The sequence below is a fragment of the Babylonia areolata genome, chromosome 9 (genome assembly GCF_041734735.1).
Source record: "Babylonia areolata isolate BAREFJ2019XMU chromosome 9, ASM4173473v1, whole genome shotgun sequence".
In the NCBI taxonomy this organism is placed as follows: domain Eukaryota; kingdom Metazoa; phylum Mollusca; class Gastropoda; order Neogastropoda; family Buccinidae; genus Babylonia; species Babylonia areolata.
The window spans coordinates 36,517,778-36,540,408 of NC_134884.1; the positions used below are offsets into that span (position 1 = coordinate 36,517,778).

The 22,631-nt window shown below is 41.3% G+C and overlaps 1 protein-coding gene across 1 annotated transcript; it reads right to left on the reverse strand.

Moving 5' to 3' along the window:
- Positions 1 to 215: 215 nt before the first annotated feature.
- On the reverse strand, positions 216 to 20,692 carry LOC143285846 (uncharacterized). The gene is made up of 11 exons (XM_076593279.1): positions 20,092 to 20,692; positions 15,227 to 15,350; positions 13,223 to 13,269; positions 12,254 to 12,374; positions 11,110 to 11,217; positions 10,534 to 10,674; positions 8,306 to 8,519; positions 6,572 to 6,695; positions 5,038 to 5,211; positions 3,749 to 4,067; positions 216 to 1,169 (listed from the first exon to the last, which is right to left on the reverse strand). The coding sequence occupies exons 1-11, from the start codon at positions 20,439 to 20,441 to the stop codon at positions 348 to 350; spliced, it is 2,544 nt and encodes an 847-aa protein (XP_076449394.1). The 5' UTR covers positions 20,442 to 20,692; the 3' UTR covers positions 216 to 347.
- Positions 20,693 to 22,631: the final 1,939 nt, after the last annotated feature.

The following is a 22,631-nucleotide window of genomic DNA, read 5'->3' on the forward strand; positions in this document are numbered from 1 at the left end:
TAAAAAAAAAAAGTAAAAAGGAAGAACCACAAAGCTGAGCTGATGACAGATGATAACATCATATAACGACACAGAACACAGCACTTGATCATCATCACACTGGAAACTACATCACCTGATGGGGACACAACGCAGCAAAGATGATGACATGCGGGCCTCGACGCCTTCCACCCCCCAACAGTGACCATCGTCATCATCTCATGACGCGGCCATTCTGCGAGCTGTCTCTGTGACGCTGGTTGCCGTGATGGGGTGGGTTGTGACCTGCACCACCTCCACCACCACCACCATTGGCAGCGATGTGTCCGGCATTACTGCCGCTGGCACCAACACTACCACCACCATTGTTATGACGTTTCTTTTTCCCCGTGGCACGGTACACTTTGGGTCCTGAGCGTCCCGAATGGGAGGGGTGATGGACTTGGTGGTGGAACGATTTCGGGTGGGGGTGGGAGTGGGGGCCAGCCCCGCCACCACCACCACCTCCTTCCACACCACCATACGAGCCAGAATGCCGCACCTCTCGTGAGCTCACGTACTGCTGCTGCTGCTGCTCTGCGACCGACAAGCCGCCAAAGCAGTGCAAGGGAGGGGTGGTGGCAGCTGGGTGGTGGTGGGGCGAGTAGCTGGCGCTGGCACTGGAAGCCGAATAGATGGCGGTGGAGGTGGAGGAGGAGGAAGACGGGGGATGGGGATGGCGGGGAGGAGTGAGCGCTGAAGCTGTAGGAGCGGCGGCCGGAGGACCCCACACTGCTCGACGTGCTGGCATCACGAGACCGCGCCGGGCTGCTGCTGCCCCCACCTTCCCCCCCACCCTGGTGGTACTGGTGGGGGTGGTGGTGGTGGTGGTGGTGGTTATGGGGGGTTTTGTGGTGGTCCCGTCCTCGGATGATGCGGCCCTGGCTGTGTGTGTGTGGTGGGTGGGTGGGTACCGGGAGCGGGACCTGGGGCATGGGGGTGGGGGAGGCGATGGGGGGTGGAGGAGGGGTGAGGGTGGGTTTGTTGTGGGGGACAGGGGAGTGGTGATGTTGGTGGTGTTGGTGATGGTGGTGGTGGTTGTGGATGTGGTGGACAGAGGAGCTGGCGTGAGGCTGAGGATGCTGGTGGTTGTGGTGGTGGTGGTGGGCTTGTCGCAAACTGTTGCTGATTGCCGCCATGCTTTCAGAGTCCTGCGGGTCCAGAATAATCAATAAACAAATTAACAACAGATACATGTATATAACACTAAATGATGTACAAAAACAAATCAAAGTGCTTTCACACATAACCGTTTCACACACATAATTCTGAAACAAAGGGCTGAAAAACAAAGCTTATAAATACTTCCAAATGGAAGTCTAGAGAAACCAAGGACATAAAAAGGGAAAGGTAATGAAGAGTTTCTTTTTGAAAAAGCTAAGCTTTCAGGCCAGACGTGAAAGAGCTCAGTGCAGAGATTTCACAAAGCAAAAGGAGATCGTTCCTAGTGTAAGGCCCAGAGACAGAGAAAAAGTGGCGGCCGATTGTGAAGTGTTTGAATCTGAAGTCCATCCAGAAAAAAACACACCAGAATTACCATCCCTGGCTACATAATGGCTTGAGTTAGAGTGCCTGATTCTTAATCAAATTCTCCAACGTTTGCAGCCAGGTCCATGAGGAGTTGCTTAACCAAAGTACATGTCTTAATACTGAAACAAAGTAAAATAAAAGGAATTAAAAAAATATTGCAAAAATGTCAAATACGGACACATATGTGTCTGACACAGAGTTAACATCACTTTAAAATCACTTTTGAGTGACAACTGTTTTTTGGTGTGTTTTTTTCTACCCTACTCCTTCTATTAGTTTTTAAAGAGATTAATAATTACTGATTCCACAAATGAACAAAATATTCCCTGAGTCATCACCTCTACCCTGCCACACTGAATTCACCAAACAGCCCACACACAGTCACACAAACCACTCATTGAATCACTGGCTTTACCAAACAAACACAGTGTGCAACATAAAAATACATAACACTGCCCATAGTGGACAAAAATCATGTAGACACATACAAACACACCACACAAATGCATATGACACTATCAAATCATAGGCCATAGTTGACAAAAATCATGCCCCCCCCCCTTTCCCACATACACACACCATTTATTGGATCACTTACAGTACCACACACACACACATGAACACAACATTCAGTGAATCGCTTACTATGCCACACACACAAACACATACACACACATTCATCATATCACTTACCATACCAAACACACACACACACCACTCAATGAATCACTGCCATTCTAGACAAACACACATACACAACATCGACACACACACACACATGTAAACACCACTCATCAAATCATAGGCCATTCTAGACAAACACAAACACACAGATGGACATACACACATGTAAACACAACCCACTGAATCACTGACCATTTCAGACAAATGAAATTAATGAAATGAAATCATGGTGCTTAGAGCCTCGCCGACCACTAAGGCCATCTCAAGGCTATCACCACATTAATACCTACTACAAGAGTAAAAAAACAAACAATTAAAACGAGTCAACACTTCAAACTTTCCACTCAAAGTTTAAAAAACTTCCATAGTTTAAAACCTTCAAATCTGATTAAAAATGTTCACTTCTTTCAAGAAGTCCATCAGCGCCCACAGATGGACATCACGAAACAAGGTCTTCAAAGAAACCGCCGTGTAATGTCTGTGTCTAACGTCATGCGGATCCCAACAATCAAGGAGCATGTGTTTCACGGTGAGAGGCTCATCACAGGGAATACATCGAGGGGCCTCTTCCCCCTTCAACAAGTAAGAATGAGTAAAAAGTGTGCCCCGCATGCAGTCTGCACAGCACAGACTCCTCCTTTCTGTTCTTCACCCCTGAAAGGAGGGTCTCTTTTAGGTCTGGACGGATCTGGAAGAGCTTGTTGTCCGTCTGGGTGTTCCACTCCTCTTGCCAAAGATCCTTGACATAAGCGTTCACCTTCTGCTTCATGTCTGTGTATGGTACAAAGAATCTCGATAATTCTTTCTTTACAGCGTTCTTGGCCAGCAAGTCTGCCCTTTCGTTACCACGAATGCCAACATGTCCAGGAACCCAGGCCAACACAACCTCATATCCTTTCTTCGTTACGAGAGTAAAAGACCATTTCAGACAAATACAAACACACAAAAATGGACACACACACATGTTAACACCACTCATTAAAACATTGGTCATTCTGGACAAACACAAACACTGTCACACACTATATTAACACACCACTCAATGAATTACTGGCCATCCTAGACAAATGCAAAACACACAGTCACAAACACATATGAAAACACTACTCATTGAATCACTAGCCATTCTGACAGACACAAAATAAACATGGACACATACCCACACAGGCATGAATACACACCACTCATCGAATCACTGGCCATTCTAGACAAACACAAACACACGTGCACAAACATGGACACACCACTTACTGAATCACTGGCCGTTCTAGACAGACACAAAATACACATTGATACACACACACAAACACACGAACAAGTACACACAACTCATTGAATCACTGGCCATTCTAGACAAACACACACACACACACATGCACATACATGGACATACCACTTACCGAATCACTGGCCAGACTTCACAAAACACACACACACACACCACTCATTGAATCACTGGCCATTCTACACACACACACACACACAAACCCAACAACCAACAATAAAAACCGCTCACCGAATCACTAGCAACGCTCGATGATGATGATGTCACGTTGGATTCTGATGACTTGTAGCCGGAGCTGTTGCCACCGGAATCGGAATTTTCACTGTCTGCAGCAGCAGCAGGTGCCCCTTGACCTTCCTCTCTGGCCACTTCACCTTCCTCCTCCTGAGGAGAGGGGGGTGCCACTGTCTCCAGGTGACTCGTTCGTCTGCTAGGACCTCCGCTAGGGGGCTTTTTGGAGGCAGGGGAGAGTGGAGGATGAACCTCCGTCACGGAAGTGGTGGTTCTTTTCGTAGTTGGGTTGCTGTTGTTGTTGTTGTTATTGTTTTTTCTGTGGGAACGGAAAACGAAAAAGAAAAAAAAAAAAAAAAAATGGTATGCGAGAATCCCAAATAAAATTTATACTAAAATCTACTCACACACGTCCAAGTCTCAAATCTTTCAAGCTGCTACTGCTGTTCATTTCTGTTGGAACGGGGGCAAAAAAAATGTAAGAATCTCAAGAAAACACAACACCAAAAACTACTGACTCATGTCCAAGTCTCAAAAGTTTTAGGCTGCCGCTCCAGTTGTTGTTTCTGCAGTAGCGGAAAAATAAGAGGCAAGAATTTCAAGAAAATATTACAAGTGAAAACTATTGGAACATGTCCAAGACTAATATCTTTTCAGCTACTGCTGCTTTGTTGTTTCTCTGGGAAAAGAAGGTCACAGTAAAGTATGTGTAGTTAAACATATATTGTGAGCATCTCAAGAAAATATACTTAAAACTACTGGCACACATCCAAGTCTCAAATTTTGTAGGCTGCTGCTGCTGTTATCATTTCTGTATGGAAACTGTAATTTTTTTTTTTTTTTTTTAAAGAAAAGAAGTGAGAATCCCAAGAACACATGCACTGAAAAACCACTGGTACACATCCAAGTCTTAAAAAAAAAAAAAAAAAAAAAAAAAAAGTTTCATTTTTTATACAACAAATCATCTTTGCCACACTTGATCAATAATAACTTCTAATACTTTTTTTTTAAATCAGGATATTTTCAAACAAATCTAAATCATATTTGATCCACAAATACATGATGACACTTCGCCTACTTGATCTAGATTCCTCATACACGTCTGCAACCAACTTTGTGAAGCTGTCTTCATCAACATTAATCTTCTATATTTGGTTTCAAGCATTCCGACAATATGTGCATGTCTTAATACCAAAACAAATAAAGACATAAATCAAAAACTGTCCTCTAAAAGCTGCCCAAATGCCAGCACAGATATCAGTACAATATACAAATCCCTGTGATTTTACCTTGTGTGTTCCATGTCCACTCTGTCGCTAGCCGATACCATGATGCTGGCAGAGGGGGAGCCGGAGGCAGGGTAGGGCAGGAGGGGAGTGGGGACAATCACCGCAAAGTTCTCCTTCACCCACTTCCTGTAGGACACCACCTCTTCCGTCACGCGCACGATGCGACCCAGAATGCTGTGAACAACACATTTTTTTCTTTCTTTTTAGCTGCACACTTTCAAATGTATCTAAATGTTGCCCTTTAAAGGAAACTCCCCCCCCCTCCCTAAAACACTCATTGGCGCAGACACCAACAGGGGTCTGTATCCTGTCCTGAGGAAAATAAATGGTTGGGTTCCATTGGCAATCTTAGCGCTGAGTTTGCTAAGTGTTCAGACATTCCCAGGCCTATGGAGTTTGTGTAGAGTTGGGAACATTCTCAACGTTAAACAAACTTAGCATTGCTATGATCGCTTATGCAACCCAGCCCAGGTCAAATCAGGATGACAGAACCAAAGTATCAATGGCTTGTTACCTCCCTTCCTCTAAGTACTTCCCTTCCTTTGTTATGAAGCAGCCCCTTCGATGGCAGACCTATTATGAACGACTAAAGCCGACATGTGACACAATTAAAATCCAGTAAAAAGATGATGCAAACCGTATGAATTTTAACATCCAAACATTGCCTTTACAAATAATTAAAGGAGACAACCTACATAAACTGCTGAGTGAAAGCAACACCAAGAAGATCAGTTCATGTGACTTTAACCAAGAATGCTGTGAGATGAAAATTACCACTATCAACCTGTTTTGTTTGGCTTTATTACTGTATCCCATCCACCCACATTCTCTTACAGTACTAATCTTAACCTTTTAAAAGCGTGGCTCTTTTCACACAACTAAACGATACTAATGATAAACTGAAAAATCAAAAGCCTCACAAGTATTACTTATGATGTCAGCTGATAATCAAGTCTTAAACATTCAATTGTTTTGGGTGGGGAGGAGAATACTGCAAGTGAAGGCAGCGAGAGGGGCATTACACTTTTGATTTTATTCAAACAACTGTACCAGTGTACCTAAAACTGGAACGACTACAAAGAAGAAAGTCAATAAAACATAGTATTCCAGAAAAGGAAGTACAGACGAAAGCCCAATTTTTTAACAACTGCTGAGTATTTGGGTCTTAAACATCTAAAAGATTCACCTCTCTGTCAAAACAAAAAATCCAATGCCTTCACACATATACAAGTCAATACTTGTATACACAAATACAGCAGCACACTTCCAACCCCATCAAATATCGCAGAAACTCTCTGGTAACACACACACACACACAAAAATCCAATGCGCTCACATATACAAGTCAATACTTGCACACACAAATATAGCAAAATACTTCCAACCCCATCAAACATCACAGAAGCTCTTTGTCATCAGAAAAAACATCCAATCAGGGCAATGCATACACAGGTACAAGCCAAAACTTTCATACACATATACAACAGCACATTTCCAAACCCATCAAACAAATAAAATTGTCAAGTAGACTTACCTTGAATGGTTTTTGAGCAAGTGAGTGTGCTGAGGGAGAACAGCCTGACTGAGCACTAAGTAGGCGTACTCAAAGGCTTGCTTTACGTAGATGGCCCCATAGGAACTCCGCCCAATGTCATTTCCTGTCAAACAAAGAAATCTTTTAATGCTTTGTCAGTTACACCAACCTGCGCAAATCACAAAGACACACGTGATCAAGCAACAATACTTTCTATTTATTCATCTCTGTTGCTTGTGTTGTAGACCAGCCGACAGTGCACAGCTGTATCAGGGCCGAAAAACTGTACTAAATACTGACCCCTATAAGAGAGGGAAAACACACACACACACACACACACACAAACTGGGGAAAAAAAACATAAGGCAGAAGTACATTCACATTCATGAACATGATTTTTTTGCCACAAGATTAATAAAAAAAAATTTACCTGAACTTAATCCCTTACAAAATACATGAAATCATGCATAATACAGAACATTCAAAAACTGCAAACAGCAAGTCATGTCCTGGGCCAAAAATAAGAATACAACATTGTAACAATGCCCAAGTGTCAAGCCCAGAAAAAGGAGAAAAAAAATTCAAGGCTTCCTAGAAAAACAAAAGAAATTTTTTTTAGGTGAATGGACCAGCAAAGACAGACAATTAGACAGGACGAGACAGCATAAAGGAAACCCCGTAAACAAAGACCACGACAGAAAAGATAGGAGGAAATTTCTTAGCACAGATTTTCCAGAAGTGATATTATTATACCACTTATACAGAAAGAGCCCTCCAGCATCCCCACAAGGCAGTTTCAAAACTTCACCACACACAACTTACACACATACAAGATCAACCAACAACACTTACTTATTTGTATTTGTATTTCTTTTTATCACAACAGATTTCTCTTATCTTCACTGCAGTGCTGTGTGGAAGCTAGTTTCCCAGGATGGGAATGAGAGTTGGAATTTTGTCTACTAAGGAAATGCTTTCTATATATATCCAGAATCTGAGAACCCATACCAAGGAGGAAGGTGGCAGAATGGCTAAGACACTTATCTGCTAATCTAGTGTCCATGAGGGTCTGGGTTCAATTCCCACTCTCACCCTTTCTCCCAAGTTTGACTGGAAAATCAAACTGAATGCCTAGTCATTTAGATGAAATGATAAGCCAAGGTCCCGTGTGCAGACACACTTGGCACAATGAAAAAGAACCCATGGCAAGAAAACTGTTGTCCTCTGGAAACATTTTATATGGAAGAAATCCACTCTCATAGGTAATTTTGTACTTGTATTTGTATTTCTTTTTATCACAACAGATTTCTCTGTGTGAAATTCGGGCTGCTCTCCCCAGGGAGAGCGCGTCACTACACTCAACGCCACCTATTTTTTTGTATTTTTTCCTGTGTGCAGTTTTATTTGTTTTTCCTATCGAAGTGGATTTTTCGATAGAATTCTGCCAGGAACAACCCTTTTGTTGCCGTGGGTTCTTTAACATGCGCTAAGTGTATGCAGCACACGGGACCTCGGTTTATCATCTCATCTGAATGATTAGTGTCCAGACCACCACTCAAGGTCTAGTGGAGGGGGAGAAAATATCAGCGGCTGAGCCGTGATTTGAACCAGTGTGCTCAGATTCTCTTGCTTCCTAGGCAGACGTGTTACTTCCAGACCATCACTCCACTTAAATGCTTGCTCAAACACACACAGCACACAACACGCAGTGGCACACATAGCTCTCAGTCTCACCGGCATTCAGAGGGTCCTCAATGCACATGAGGGCAGGCCTGTGACCGTTCTCCATCTCCTTCACAATGTCGTCCTTGGGGATGTAGGCCCCACCGTTCTTGATGCGGATGCCTGTGCGCATGTAGTTGAAGGTTCGACCGTACAACTCAAAGAACTCCACCAGCAGCACGCCCAGGTTGGCACCCTCCTTCACCGCTTCTTCACGACGGTGCAACTGAAAACAAAGAAATTGAAGAAAAAAAAAAAAAAAAGATTGCTACTATTGTTATCACTACTTTTCTTCTTTTTAAGGCCAGGTCTCCACACAAACATACACATACAAACAAACATGTGTGCACACACACACACACACAGAACGGGAGTGCACACACATACACATGCACACACGTAAGTGTGCCAGGGTCAGGGTTAGACACACAAACATGCGCATGCACAAATACAAAAATATATTAGTGCACACACACTTACTTGCTACTAAACATAAGTGTCAGAGATTTATTTACAAAATCATAAATAACATCAAAATTACAAAGTGATGAGGTGATCTTCAATAGACTCCAATGGCCCTTGCCATCTGTTGAAACAAGATGAAGTGTTCATTTCATTAGACACTGATCTGTCATGGGCCTATCATACAGAGGTACATAAACATGTCATGCTATTTCACATTATCAATTATGATTATTGCTTGTAAGTAAATAAAGTAAGTTTGTCCTCTGATGGATGAATGTTGTCTATATAAAGATTTACAGTAGTTGTACTGATGTTACAGTTAATTTATATACTGTATCTTCTTGTTGTTTGTAGTGATGACAGTAAGCTTAAATCTGTTGTAAGAATAAAGATATCATATCAGCTGGAATGAAGATGTAAAATCTTTGAAACTAATACAGATTTTTCACTGAAAAGAAAACATGGTGATGAGTGGTTAAAAAACAAAAATAACCACACACACATGCATCACACAGATGAGATTCTAAACAAAAAAAACCAATTCTACCATGAAACTGTCATCTTTTCAAGTCTTTCAAACAATCCCTCTGAATCACACACACACACACACACACTAATTCATTCATGCAATAATACAAAGATAAATGGAAAAAAACCCAACCCACAACCAAACATGAATCATGATCCAGTGTATGTACATGTGTTATGTGTATGTCTGCATTCTTTTCTTTTGAAAAAAAAACAAAACAGTTTTCTTCAAGATGCTCACAACTTCAGTAGACAATGCACCAATCATAAATCATAACCATGATCATAAATATCATCATCCTCATAACTAACACAACAACTTGAGTGATATAGGTGCTGAACTTTTATTCTGAGGGCCCTAGGTTCAAATTCCAGTCACAGCGTATGCTGCATTCAGGCCTGAGATCTCCCAAATCAACAGATATGCAGACCTGCTAGTGCCGGAACTCTTTTCATGTCAATACACATGCTGAAAATCAAATATGCACATTTTAAGATCCTGCAAAACCCATGTCAGCATTCAGTTGACTATGGAAACAAGAACACAACCAGCATGCACTCCCCTGAAAACAGACAATGCTGCCAATATGGCAGGTAAAAACACTCATGTAGGTAAAAACCCACTTGTGCACGCATGTACATATGAGTTAATAGCATTTATCATTATCATGGTTATTAATAGCAATGTTTTGTATTGTATTTATTTTTTGTTAGAATAGATTTCTCTGTATGAAATTCTGGATGCTCTCCTCGGGAAGAACCCACCACCATAATGCAACAACACCCTTTTTTTTCTGTCTGTAAGTGCGTTTGCTTTACTATCAACATTGATTTTTTTTTTTTTTTTTTAACAGAATTTTGTCTGGGATAACCCTTTTTTTTGTCATGGGTTGTTTTACATGCACTGAGCTTCATCCGAAAGAAGAGCATTCGGACCATCACTTAAGATCTGGTGGCGGGAAGGGGAGTGAAACACTCAGTCCGTACACGGGGACTTGAACCAGTCGATGCTTGCTTCCTAGTCGGGCACATAACCACTAGACCACCGCTGCACCAATGCTGTTCAGTGTTAGGGTTAGTGGGCTGGGTTAGGTTTAGGGTTAACGAGTCAGAGTAAGAGTTAGGCATTAGAAGTTAAGGTTAGGGGTAAGGGTAAGGGTCAGGAATATTAGGGTTAATGCTTGGGGTTAGGGATAGGGGTTAGGAGTAGAGTTCAAGGTTTTTAGGGGTCAGAAGTTTAGTGTTACCTGCAGAAAGCTGATGGCCAGGAGAGTGAGGCTGTAGGAGCTGATGCCTCCAGTGAAGACCTCGTTCAGGTCGCGCTGCAGCAGGAACTGCTTCAGGACCAGCACCAGGTACTTCAGCGCCGGGTAGTCCTGCAAGAATTTCTGCACAAAGGAACAATCATGTGATTCACAAGTGAGTGAAAAGAAATATTTTTCTTCTATATGCAATCCAACTTTGGTGTTGACACAAAGCATTTTCAGAGAAAATCCATTTTTTAAAGTTTACCACACATATATATATACATGTATATACAATACATACACACAGACACATGGACAAAAGCATCAGGGTAAATACATAAAAGGAAATTTATTTTCCTAAAATTACGTTTATCTAACATACTTACCGTGACCCACTAGTGCAGACCCCGGCAGGGAGTCTGATTCCTATCCTGTGCAAACTACTATCTGCCAATGCGGAGAAAACGAAAGTAGCTATGGCCAATTTGTTTACACACATTAAAGAAAAAAAAAAAAATCAGCTGACAGTGGTAAGAATCTGAGTGCAGAATGATTCAAAGTAATGAAATGACCAACCTGAATGAGCATGGCACTTTCCACACCATTGGATTTGTTGTGGTCTGAGTTGAAGCTGATGTCGACCTTCACATCTGTCTCTGCATCTGTCAGTTTCACAATTGGCACCTGAGTGACAGAAAAGTATGTACTTTTAGACAAATGACTAGACTAATTCTTTATTAGCAAGGGTAAAATATCAGCAATGAATGTGCTTAAAATGGTATCATTATTTTATTAAACAATTCTTTTTTTTGTTTTTTTTTTGTTTTTTTTTACATCTAGACCTCTATCTAGAACTACACAGGCAATCTCTATATAAAAAGGAAAAAAAAGATCAAAACACATTGAAAACAAAACGATCAACTTCTAATTCTATGCAGAGAGGTGGCCGCATGGTAATATGTATGCCTAAGAAGCAAGAGAAGCTGAGGGTGCAGGACTGAATCCCAGAACAGCCAGAATTTTCTGCCCCTCTGCTAGACCTCAAGTAATGGGTCTGGACATTAATCATCTGGATGAGACGATAAACCCAGGTCCTGCATGCAGCACGAATTTACGCCACCTAAAAGAACCCCTGGCAACAAAAGGGCTGTCTTTGGCAAAATTCTGAAGAAAAATACACACTGACAGTGAAACAAATACACTTGCATGCTCACACACACACACACACACACACACAAAGTGGAGTTGCACTATGGCATAGTGCTATCGCCAGAGAGAGCAGCTCAAATTTCACAGAGAGAAATCTGTTGTGACAAAAAAATAATACAATGCAATATAATACCAACAATTACATCCAGTACTGCTCTCTCCACCATAATCCCATTCAGAACAGAAGAAAAGAAAATGCATAAGAGTACATAAAAAGTGTGAGCATAACAGTATGAAATGACATCAGCTAAATTAAACTTAAATTTTTTATATATATATATAATTTTTTTTTTTATTATCTAACCACCACCTTTCCCAAAGATCTTTCGTTGGGAAGCATTTCTACACCTGAACAGCACAACTGGTCAACGGAGATTTCACTTTTTCAAGGTTCCAGTTGGGTAAACGTCTGGTCAGGCATGCTGTTTGGAGTTTTATTCTGCAAATCTCTGCCACTCCCTTGGGGGGCTGCAGCCCACGGAACACAGAAGACAAAGAAGAGCTCACTTACCGATGCCTTGTCCAGCACTTTGATCTGATCTTCCTCTGCAATCTTCTTTTCCACCAGAGCATCGTGCAGGGTCCGAAGGGGCAGATTCTTCCACTCTCCGAACACCACCAGATCAATGTCACTGAAACACACACACACACACACACACATCAACGCCACATTTCAAACAGTAGAAACAACAGCCAAATCTATATAGTCAACAAAGGTTGTTGTTCTACCTTCAGTTCATTCTTTATCTAAATCACTTACTTCTTTTTTTTCTTGTGGTCAAATTTGCAGGGATAACAATTATATTTATATGTATTACATGTTTCATTTGTGGTTTCAGTCCATCACCACTGAAATTTGAATTTTCATTTTGAACATTTATTTCCTTTTATGAAACTGCTTCAAATTCAATAGAACATTTTTTTTTTTAAACAAAATGGCTTGTTTTTCTTTCAGAATTATGTCAAGTGCTGTATGTAGCAATCAATAAGAAGATGAATATTACTAAAATCTATTATATATGAAAATGGAAAAAAAAAGAAAAAAAAAAGGCAAACGCCAATACCTCCCTTTCCTCAGCACTGACAGCAGACATGCTCATGATAATTATCATTACTGTGGTTTTTGCTCAGATGTCATTCTTTCTTTATCAAATGTTCTGTTACATACATTTATGTTTACTTAAATAAGAAAACAAACTGAAGAAGGATGTCTCAAATCAAAGGAGCAAAACTGTTAGAACTAAACGATAAGACAAAGAATCTTATCAGTTTTAATCAGAGACTGACAAACCGAACAAAAGTAATACATGTGGAGGTTAAAATGACAGACTAGAGATTATCTACAAACCACCATTCACAGACAGATAAAAACTTAGACAGTCAGAATGAAAGACAGAATATAAGCAGCAGACAACAGTAACACAGAGACAAAAAACATGAACTCCACCAGTTAACAGTACTGCTCAACATGTGTCCATACCTTGTTGGAAGATACAGCCCAGTCTTAAAACTGCCAAAGATCTTCACCTGGTCATGAAAACAGCAGTTTGCTACGGATTAAAACATATCTTTTGATGGGTGCAAATTCAAGTCCATATTTAAAAATTTGGACACCACATTTAGAAACTGAAGATCCATACTCATTTGTCCCCAACCTTAATTACTTAACTTTGACACTATAGTGACTATGATTATGAACGAAATCATGTTGCCCTCCTTCTCTAGCTCTTTCTCTTATACACAAAGGGCTTCCAATAACATTCATATAAATAATGTATGATACATTTTATATATATATATATGCATCCGTGATGGTTTAAAAATTGAAAGGGTACACTGTATTTCTTTGAATGAGTCCCTTGAATATATTCCAAACTCTACTGGAACAAACGTAAAAAGAGTGAAAATTCTCAATGGGATTGGAAGCTTGAGTAAATATGACCAACACCAGGATGGTCTGCCACAAAGGAGAGTTATCTCCCTTCACTTTTTGGCCCCAAAACCTCTGACATGAAACTAGAAGATCTATCTTATATAAAATATACATGCCTTTATTTGTGTGTAGTAATGCTGATTCAGTTACAATGTGCACCAGTAGTGTGACCTTCTGATGGTGGTCTATAACCAAATGGAGAAAGTTTATACAAACTATGAATTGTAAAATGACTCACTTTTGATAAAAGTGTGTCTTATTTCACAACCCACAGTTTTTATAAACTTTCTCCATTTGGTATTTTTATAGACTCAGCAGTCATCCTTCATTTCATCATAGTACCTTGTCTACAAACCCTTAAATTATTGTAAAGGACTTCCTGCCACTTACCGAATCTTTAATTTTTCAGAAGCCCCAATTCACACACCTCTGATCAGTTGGTTTAGATGTTTAAATTCATGAAACAAGATCAATTTCACTATCAAAAGGGAAAAAAAAAGACCAACAATAATCTTCCACAATTGCATTTCTTTCTCATATGACAAGTATATTACGTGAAAGAGCATGATGATGTAACTTGGCTAAAACATCTTGCTGCTAAGTTTTTTTCTTCCTCAGGTTTAACTGACAGAACATTTCATGGAATAATTCAAGTGCAAATCAAAACATAATATGATGATGCACCAAACAGTACATATTACAAAAGAGAGAAAGAGAGAGAAACTGAGAAAGAAACAGAGAAAGAGACTCAGAGAGAGAGGGAGAGAGAGAGAGAATACACCATTCATCATCGATCATGTTGCATAAACGGATCAGTCCACACACTCTGATGGGTGCAATAGCCGAATAGTTAAAGCACTGGACTTTCAATCTGAGGGTCCTGGGTTCGAATCTCGGTGATGGTGCCAGGTGGGTAAAGGGTGGAGATTTTTCCCATCTCCCAGGTATATGTGTAGACCTGCTAGTGCCTGAACCCCCTTCGTGTGCATACGCACACAGATCAAATACGCACGTTTAAGATCCTGTAAACCATGTCAGCGTTCGGTGGTTTATGGAAACAAGAACATACCCAGCATGCACACCCCCGAAAACAGAGTATGGCTGCCTACATGGCGGGGTAAATAAAACCAAACAGTCAAAAACGTAAAATGTTACATGTCTGTCTGAGTGCATATGTATGCATGCCTGAAATCTGATTGAATGATACATGAAATGAATGATGAGCGCCCAGTGGCAGCCGTCAGTCAGCTCTACCCAGGTAGGCAGCCTGTTGTGCAAATGACCCCGTGTTTGCAAAGCGCTTACAGCTTTGCCTCCGACCAAGGATAGGCGCTACATAAGTATCCATATCAATCAATTAATCAGTATCTTGGCACAAAAATGAAACTGAAACATCAATTCACTCCGCTTGAAAAGAAATTATTGTGGTCACTCCATGGAAGGAAGAAACCCTTGCTTTGCCTGGAAACACAAGTTACACAAACTGATCTCTGTCCTAAGCCTGAGCTGTTGGATATAATATATCAATTAGTTATTATTACACAAACTGACCTCAGCCTTAGGCCAGAGCTGCTGGATGACCATCTGAATGCGGCTGACCACAACATCCCTCATGCGGGCCTCTTCCCGCCGGGGGGACATGTAGTCAAAGAAATCCTTGATCTCATGATGAAGTCTGCACACACACATACACACACACACACAGCTGAACCTTCCTGAATTCATTCATCAGCCTGACTGGTTTATGCTGACCACTTTAATAATAACAATTTCATCAATAATAATAGTATAATATAACAGGCATAAATATGTAAAGCTGACCATACTGCTCTGAGCGTATAAATTCAACTATACATATGATATGAATAAGGCAGAAGAAAAAATCAACAAAAACCAAAGAAACAAAATTCAAGATATAATTACAAACTAGCTAAAAATTCTATTCTGAAAACATCACTCACTATATACACTCACACTCCTCACACACACACTTCTGAATGCTGATGGTCTCTTTTATTCATAACATCTCATATGGACGGTCACTGATTCTGTATTTCTTGTGTACCCCATCAGGTAAGCTTTCTGACTTTTACTACATATCTGCTTGTAATATCATCACTCAGGTCTTTTAACATGACCACAAAAAAAAAAGGGGGGGGCCATGAAAAACCATGGCTTTAACTTTTTTTTTTTTTTTTGAGCAAGTACTGTTTTTCCATCAACATTCATTGGTTAATTATCAAAATATCCTGGTATCCTGAAAAAAAAAAAAAAAAAAAATCAAGTTAGACAAATGGCAACTTCATCAGGTCACTGACAGTGTCATGATAGAGGCTTTGAGAATCCTGGGATTTCACGGCATATGAAATAGAGACTGGAGGAGTCGGAGAGTGGGGCGGGAGGTGGAAAGACTCAATAGTCTGAGGGGGAAGGGGGAATGGGGGGCAGGGGATAATACTAATAGGTCTCCTTTGGAGAAAAGTATGTATGTAACTTGTAAAAAAAAACCCGACCATCTGTCACTGCCACTGGTCCCAAAACCTGGTTTGGTAGTGGGGGAGCTGTACTGCTGAACGCATCACCAGCATTCTCTATTTCTGGTGGTCGAGTTTCAGCAAAGCTCCTATCTGTCCACTCAGTTATGTCGTCCGCCCACTTCCTTCACTGTCTGCCTCACCTCCTTTTCCCCTGCACTGTTCCCTGAAGGATGGTATTGGAGAGCCTGTCGGATCCTGTAAAGTGGCCTTACCATCTCATTTTCCTTTTCTTCACAGTTGTCAGGAGGTCTTCATACAAACCAATGTACTGATGGTTTTTACTTCATTTGGTATACAATGCAGTCTTTGCAGGAGATGCCAAAGAGTCTCCTGAAGCATTTCATTTTTCACTGCTTGGATCCTTCTCTGAAGCGTAGTACGAGTCCAGGACTAGCATTCAAGCAACATTACAACAATCCAAGAAAATAGAGAGAACCAGTGCATGTCAAAGCTTTGGCTTTTTCAGAAATGGGAAAGAAAGAATCAAAACAGAAAATCTTAATGAAGATAAAGGTGAGGCACACTGGAACCAGTGGAAAATGAGAGAGAGAGAAAAAAAAGTATATGAATTATGAAATAGTGAAGAGTGGTAACTCTCTCCATTCACAAGGCACACAACTTCAAGTCAGTGCTGCTTATGCTACCAATTCAGCTAGCACACAGGTAAACAATAGGTACATTGGAACAAACCCAGACACTTCCTCATTGTTTGTTAATTTCTATATGAATTATGATTTGTATGTCCATGCATGCACACACACACACACAAACATGTATACACACCATAAAAATGATAAATCAGATTGGCTGGCTTTTTTTCTTCTTTATGAAATGAATACAACTGAACTACAATGTCTGAAGCAACTCCAGAAACTGTGTAACTCTAAGCGTAAGTCAATAGCACAAGTATAAAACTTTACATGTTCTCAAAACCTTCAAAATAAAAAGAAAGAATGAAGTACATAAAATAAAGAGGGACAGTAATCAGGCAAGGCAAAGAAAGACACAGGTGAAGACAGCCACTGAGAAAGTCTAGAACTTGTACTGTAGTAGAACTACTACTGCAGCAGAACAAGGACTTGTAAAAGACAGCTGAACAGAAGACCCGAGTAGGAATGTCTGACACAGGGAAAGCAAACCTTACAAACAGCTGTCTGAGCCTCCAAAACACAAGCTCTTGATATTTTGTTGTTGTTTCCCTGCTTGTGGTGAACGGCAGAGGGAAAGAATGGTGGGAAAGAAAGAGACTGAGGGAGGGTGTATGCTGGGGGATGGTGGTGGAAGGAATCCTGAGGAGAGGGAAGCAGACATCTTAACTATGCACAGTGGCAAGTCAAAAACCAAACAATGAAAAAGGGGAAGGAGACTTTAAAGCCACGCTATGGAAACTACATGGAGCCAAAATAAATGGCTTTCCAACATGTTTGTTTTGTGAGTTGTGACCCAGAACAGGCAAGCCAAAAACGTTTCCCATGCATAGATCTACCAGTTGGGCCTTGAGGGTTTAGCTGGACAACAAAAACAAGAACAAAATCTACCTCCCATGGATCTGCTCATCTGGATGAAATTTAACTGGCTAAACAACTGGACTGAAGCACACATTGTTGTGTCTTCTCTTTTACTTTCAGATTTTCAGAGTTGGGGCAGAAAATAGTGGTTCTTTACTCTGTAGCTGTGCACACACACACACACACACACACACACACACACACAAATACAGCCACTGAGCCAGCTAGCCCTTTGTTGGTTTCTTCAGCTGCCAACATTGTTGCTCACTGCATTCTTCTGCAACATTTATTACTCACTGCAAGTGGTATAAATGCCATTATCAGTGTGTGTGTGTGTGTGTGTGTGTGTGTGTGTGTGTGTGCGCGCGCGCGCGCGCACTAGCATGTGTGTTTGCATCTTAACATGTGTGCAATAGTTGTGTGTGTGTGTGCACATGCATGTATTTTTTATGAACATACAAAAATTACTTGTGAGTGTGTGTGAATATGTGTATGTGCACATGTTTAAGTGTGCATGTGTTGAGTATATGAAGCATGTACTTACGAGTGTGAGGACAAAAATACTTTATGTGTGTACAATGGTTGAGAAAGTCGCTAGGTTAGTAGACCTGTAGATGTGAAGAGTAGTTAGGAAAATAATCTGAGTGAAATGTATATTTATTGAGTAAATTGTTTTGTAACAACCCAGTGTGTCAATAATTGTGTGCAAGTGTATAATATATGGTCTGCATGTGGTTGTGTGAGTGTATTTTTTTAAGTATCCGTTGTATGCATGCATGTGTTGCATTTGTGTGTACAGAACTGTACAAAATTAATAGAACCGATGAGGTGACAAATGAGTGTTTTTACTTATAATGTAAAAGCAAAGATCTTACAGAACATTCTGTATGTTTCCTCACTTCTCTCCTTGTATTCACATGTTTTATGTGCATTGTGTGCTTAAAAAAACCAAAAAAACAATCCATTATGTGTATACACTTCTGACTTTCTGCTAGTCTGAAACCTCTGATTTTGTTGATAAAGTCCTGTATTAAAATTTATATTCACAAATACAATTAAGATTCTTCATCAATTTCATACATAAACACATGACAAACCCAATTCCCTCCATTTCTCATTTCTTGACAAGTGAGAATGCCCAACAAAGTGCAACGGTTCCAGGTCCTATTCCTGCATGAACCTTACACTTACAGGTGGCCTGGGACGTTGGGTCCTTGCCATTCAGCAGAAATAATAAACAATGGTCCTAAAAGCAGTATCCACTTAACCCGTAGAAGATTCCATCATCCATGTGAACAAAAGAGTAGACCCTGGTGAAGTTTGTAAAGAATTCCAGTTTTGTCTTGGTAAAGTATAGGAAAGTTAGAGTACAAGTAGGCAAGGAAAAGCCTCATGTGTGGTGGTGGTAATGCTGGTGACATGCTCTCCCTGGGAAGAGCAACCTGGATTTCGCATTCAGAAATATGTTGACAGCAGAAGATAGAAGTTAGAACAGAAATTAAAGTTAAAAAAAAAGAAGGAGATAATAGAATTTTAAACCACAAACCTCTGACAGATAATAAAATCGGTTTCATTTTTTTTGCATATGTATGCACATACACAGTGGGTTTAGATATCAGTTGGTCTGCTCAATAATTTGTATGAGAGTAGAATACTACTACTATTACGTAAAATCTCCACCCTCCACATCCACACAACTGACATTTAATGCTGAATGCACACACTGGTGTCATCTGCATCCCTAAAGATGGCTTAAAGCATTCTTTGTAGCAGTTCAATAACTGACTAGTTCGGTTGATTTAATACTAACATTCTTGCTTTGCCTGATTAGGTCTTGCAGGATCTGATTGGGCCCAACTGGGTCTGATGGAATCAGATTTGTCTGAATGGGTCTGATTTGATTTAACTGGCTGTTGTTTTAGACAGCTATGCCACAAGACATGACTATGCCTCAGGGCTTTTCTTTGAGAAACTTAAATTTGTGGGAATCTGAATCATGAAATGATCAATGCATACGGGTCTCCATAGTCCATGCATTTGAATTTTCAGTTATCACTTCATTGCAAAATGCACACACACTGCTGTCAGAAATGTGAAAACTGTCCTCTGGATATCAATATGAAATACCCACACATAAACATGAATGTACCCCCCCCCCCCCCCCCCACAGGCACACAGTCTGGCAGTCTGAACTGTGACAGTGGCAAACACACATTGTGTGATAATCACTGTACACATCACCGTGAATTTTAAATTGTGGCTGTGTTGCAAACCAGTAGCCAGCTATATATTGCGTAGACATCTGATACAATGGGTAATATCTATGCACATCATCGTCGTTTGCAAATGAACCGAAAATGAAAATACTTACCCCAAGACACTAGGATCATACGAATTTTTCCGAATCCATGGTGTCAATCCGCCATCTTCACCCAAGAAGCGTTTCTCTTGATTCAGCCCATACGTACTCGCCTTGTTTTCTCGTTTCCTTTTCTGGGCCAAAGTTTGATTTTGATTGTTCTCGGTGTTTTTGTTTGAAACGTGCAGCACCTGTTTCTTTGGGTCGAAAGTGGTTACACCATCCAAGGCAATCCAATCCTGTGGTTTGTTGTCGGTGATCAACATGCTGTCCACGCCTAGCTGTGCTTCCCACACACGCGTCCATAGATCGTGTGCACGACCCATGTGTTCTGGCGGATACCAAGCAATTCTTGGATCCATGAACACGGTTTCAGGGTCCCTTGTGACCAACTTCAATCGACTGAAACGTTCCCGTTTTCTTTTCACAAGGCACAGATACGCTGCTCGACATGGGCAGTAGAGTCGTTCAAATTTCTGCAATCACGAGCGACTGCTGCGCATGCCGATCCGAAACGTTTGGTAACAGTACTGCCCCGGAACGAGCATAATGAAACCGATAACTGTGCCGAAGAAAAACACCTCTCTCCTGAAAGACTTACACAGTTTGCAGAAATTCGTTTAGAGTAAGATATTTTGTTTCTTCTTTTCATGAATATATACGGTCAAAAAGTTTGTTTTGCAGTCTTGTCGGACAAATCCAGTTCCAACTGGTGGCCCATTTAAAGTGGGCGTGGTCTAGCTTTTCGCAAGCGAAATCAGACATGAATATGAAACGCCATGAAATAATGTCACCTTCAGCATGCATCAACAGTGCGGTATTCGTGATTGAGTCTGTTGTTTAAATATATGGTATTTTCGAGCGTTTATGTTAATATTCTTAAACTACCACAACAAAACGAGTGGAAAGGATCTGTCATAACGCCTGAAGAAAACAGTGCAATTTTCTCGAAAAGACCGTTGACAGCCGGGGCAGCCCAATTCAACTTGAATCAGTCAGTTCACTGCCTGGCTGACGCCGGCACTGTAAGCCTAACCTGTCCTTGTTGTGGAAAAGACCCGGCCTTTCAATAAAAAGAAAAAAATCATGCTGCAGTTATTTGTTTATAATTGCTACATTCAGCCGGAGATTAAAAAAAAAATCTGAATATGATGATGCAATGATGATCAGTGGCTGGTTCCTAAGGCTTATTTAGATTAGAGGATTCATTTACTCAGTTTATTAAGACTGACGTCTCCGTCGCGGCTAGCTACACACACACTGACCCCCCCCCCCCCCCCACACACACCAGTGGCACACTTTGACTCGAGACGGGCGCAATAGCCGAGTGGTTAAAGCGTTGGACTTTCAATCTGAGGGTCCCGGGTTCGAATCACGGTAACGGCGCCTGGTGGGTAAAGGGTGGAGATTTTTCCGATCTCCCAGGTCAATATATGTGCAGACCTGCTAGTGCCTGAACTGTGACCCCCTTCGTGTGTATAAGCACGCAGAAGATCAAATACGCACGTTAAAGATCCTGTAAACCATGTCAGTGATCGGTGGGTTATGGAGACACGAAAATACCCAGCATGCATGAACCACGACAGAGTCATCGGCAAGTCGATGTTGGTCGTGTAACGGAAAGAAGAAGAAGAAGAGTCCGCGGACGGACACACACACGGCGGCACCGCCGCACTGTGACACACACACACACACACACACACACTGGCGCACACACACCGGCGACACGCAGACGCGCAACACATACAGAGACAGCCCGGCGAGACAGAGACAGACAGACAGAGACAGACTATCGGACACACACACACACACACACACACACACACACACCAAGGCAAAGACAACATTCTCTATTTTCGGCCGGGCGAGGATCAGTATATATAGAAGCACTGATGTGCTTTTTTATTTTTTTAATTTTTTAATTTTTTTTTTTTACTGAATTCAAGTCCCCGTTCTGTACAGGGTCCACTACACAATGCTGACTAGATAAAGTCATAACTCAGCATAAGATACATAGGAAAAACTGAAGACCCTGCCGGACTGGCAATAGAGAGACTGACACACACAAAGACACAGAGACTCGGAGAGAGACACAGAGAGAGGACTGAGAGAGAGAGAGAGAGAGAGAGACGGAGAGAGAGAGAGAGTACGCCGCGGTGCAGGCACCGTTCCGTTCAGTGTTGCTGGTCAAGTTGATCCAGTGTTTTGTCATTGTTGTCACTGAGTTGCGTAGTCACGGTGTTTGAGCGCGTCAGTGTGTGAGTGTACTGACGATGTACTGTGTGACTGAAACTGAAAAGAGACAGACAGACAGAGAAAGCCTCGGCGGACTGAGAGAGAGCGTAGTACAAGCATCCACAGTTCGATAATCCACATTGAAAACTACGGCTGTAACAGTGAGCTAGTATAGTGACATGGGTCTTGTACATTATCACTGAGTTTTAATGATGCGGCAGTCGGCCGGTGGGTGCGTTTACGGCGTCCTGAACTGAACTGAGTTTGCAAATTGGCCAGGTTCAGGCCGGTCGGTCTCAGGTTGTTGGAAGCAATTT

What these genes read in the sequence shown, in the direction of transcription:
- LOC143285846 (XM_076593279.1), bottom strand. Translation starts at nt 20,441, where the DNA reads ATGGATCCAAGAATTGCTTGGTATCCGCCAGAACACATGGGTCGTGCA. An exon ending in AAAGTGCCATGCTCATTCAG is followed by an intron (nt 10,675 to 11,109) that starts GTTGGTCATTTC and finishes TCCTTTGTGCAG; the next exon opens with AAATTCTTGCAGGACTACCC. An exon ending in TGGCCATCAGCTTTCTGCAG is followed by an intron (nt 8,520 to 10,533) that starts GTAACACTAAAC and finishes CTTTGTTTTCAG; the next exon opens with TTGCACCGTCGTGAAGAAGC.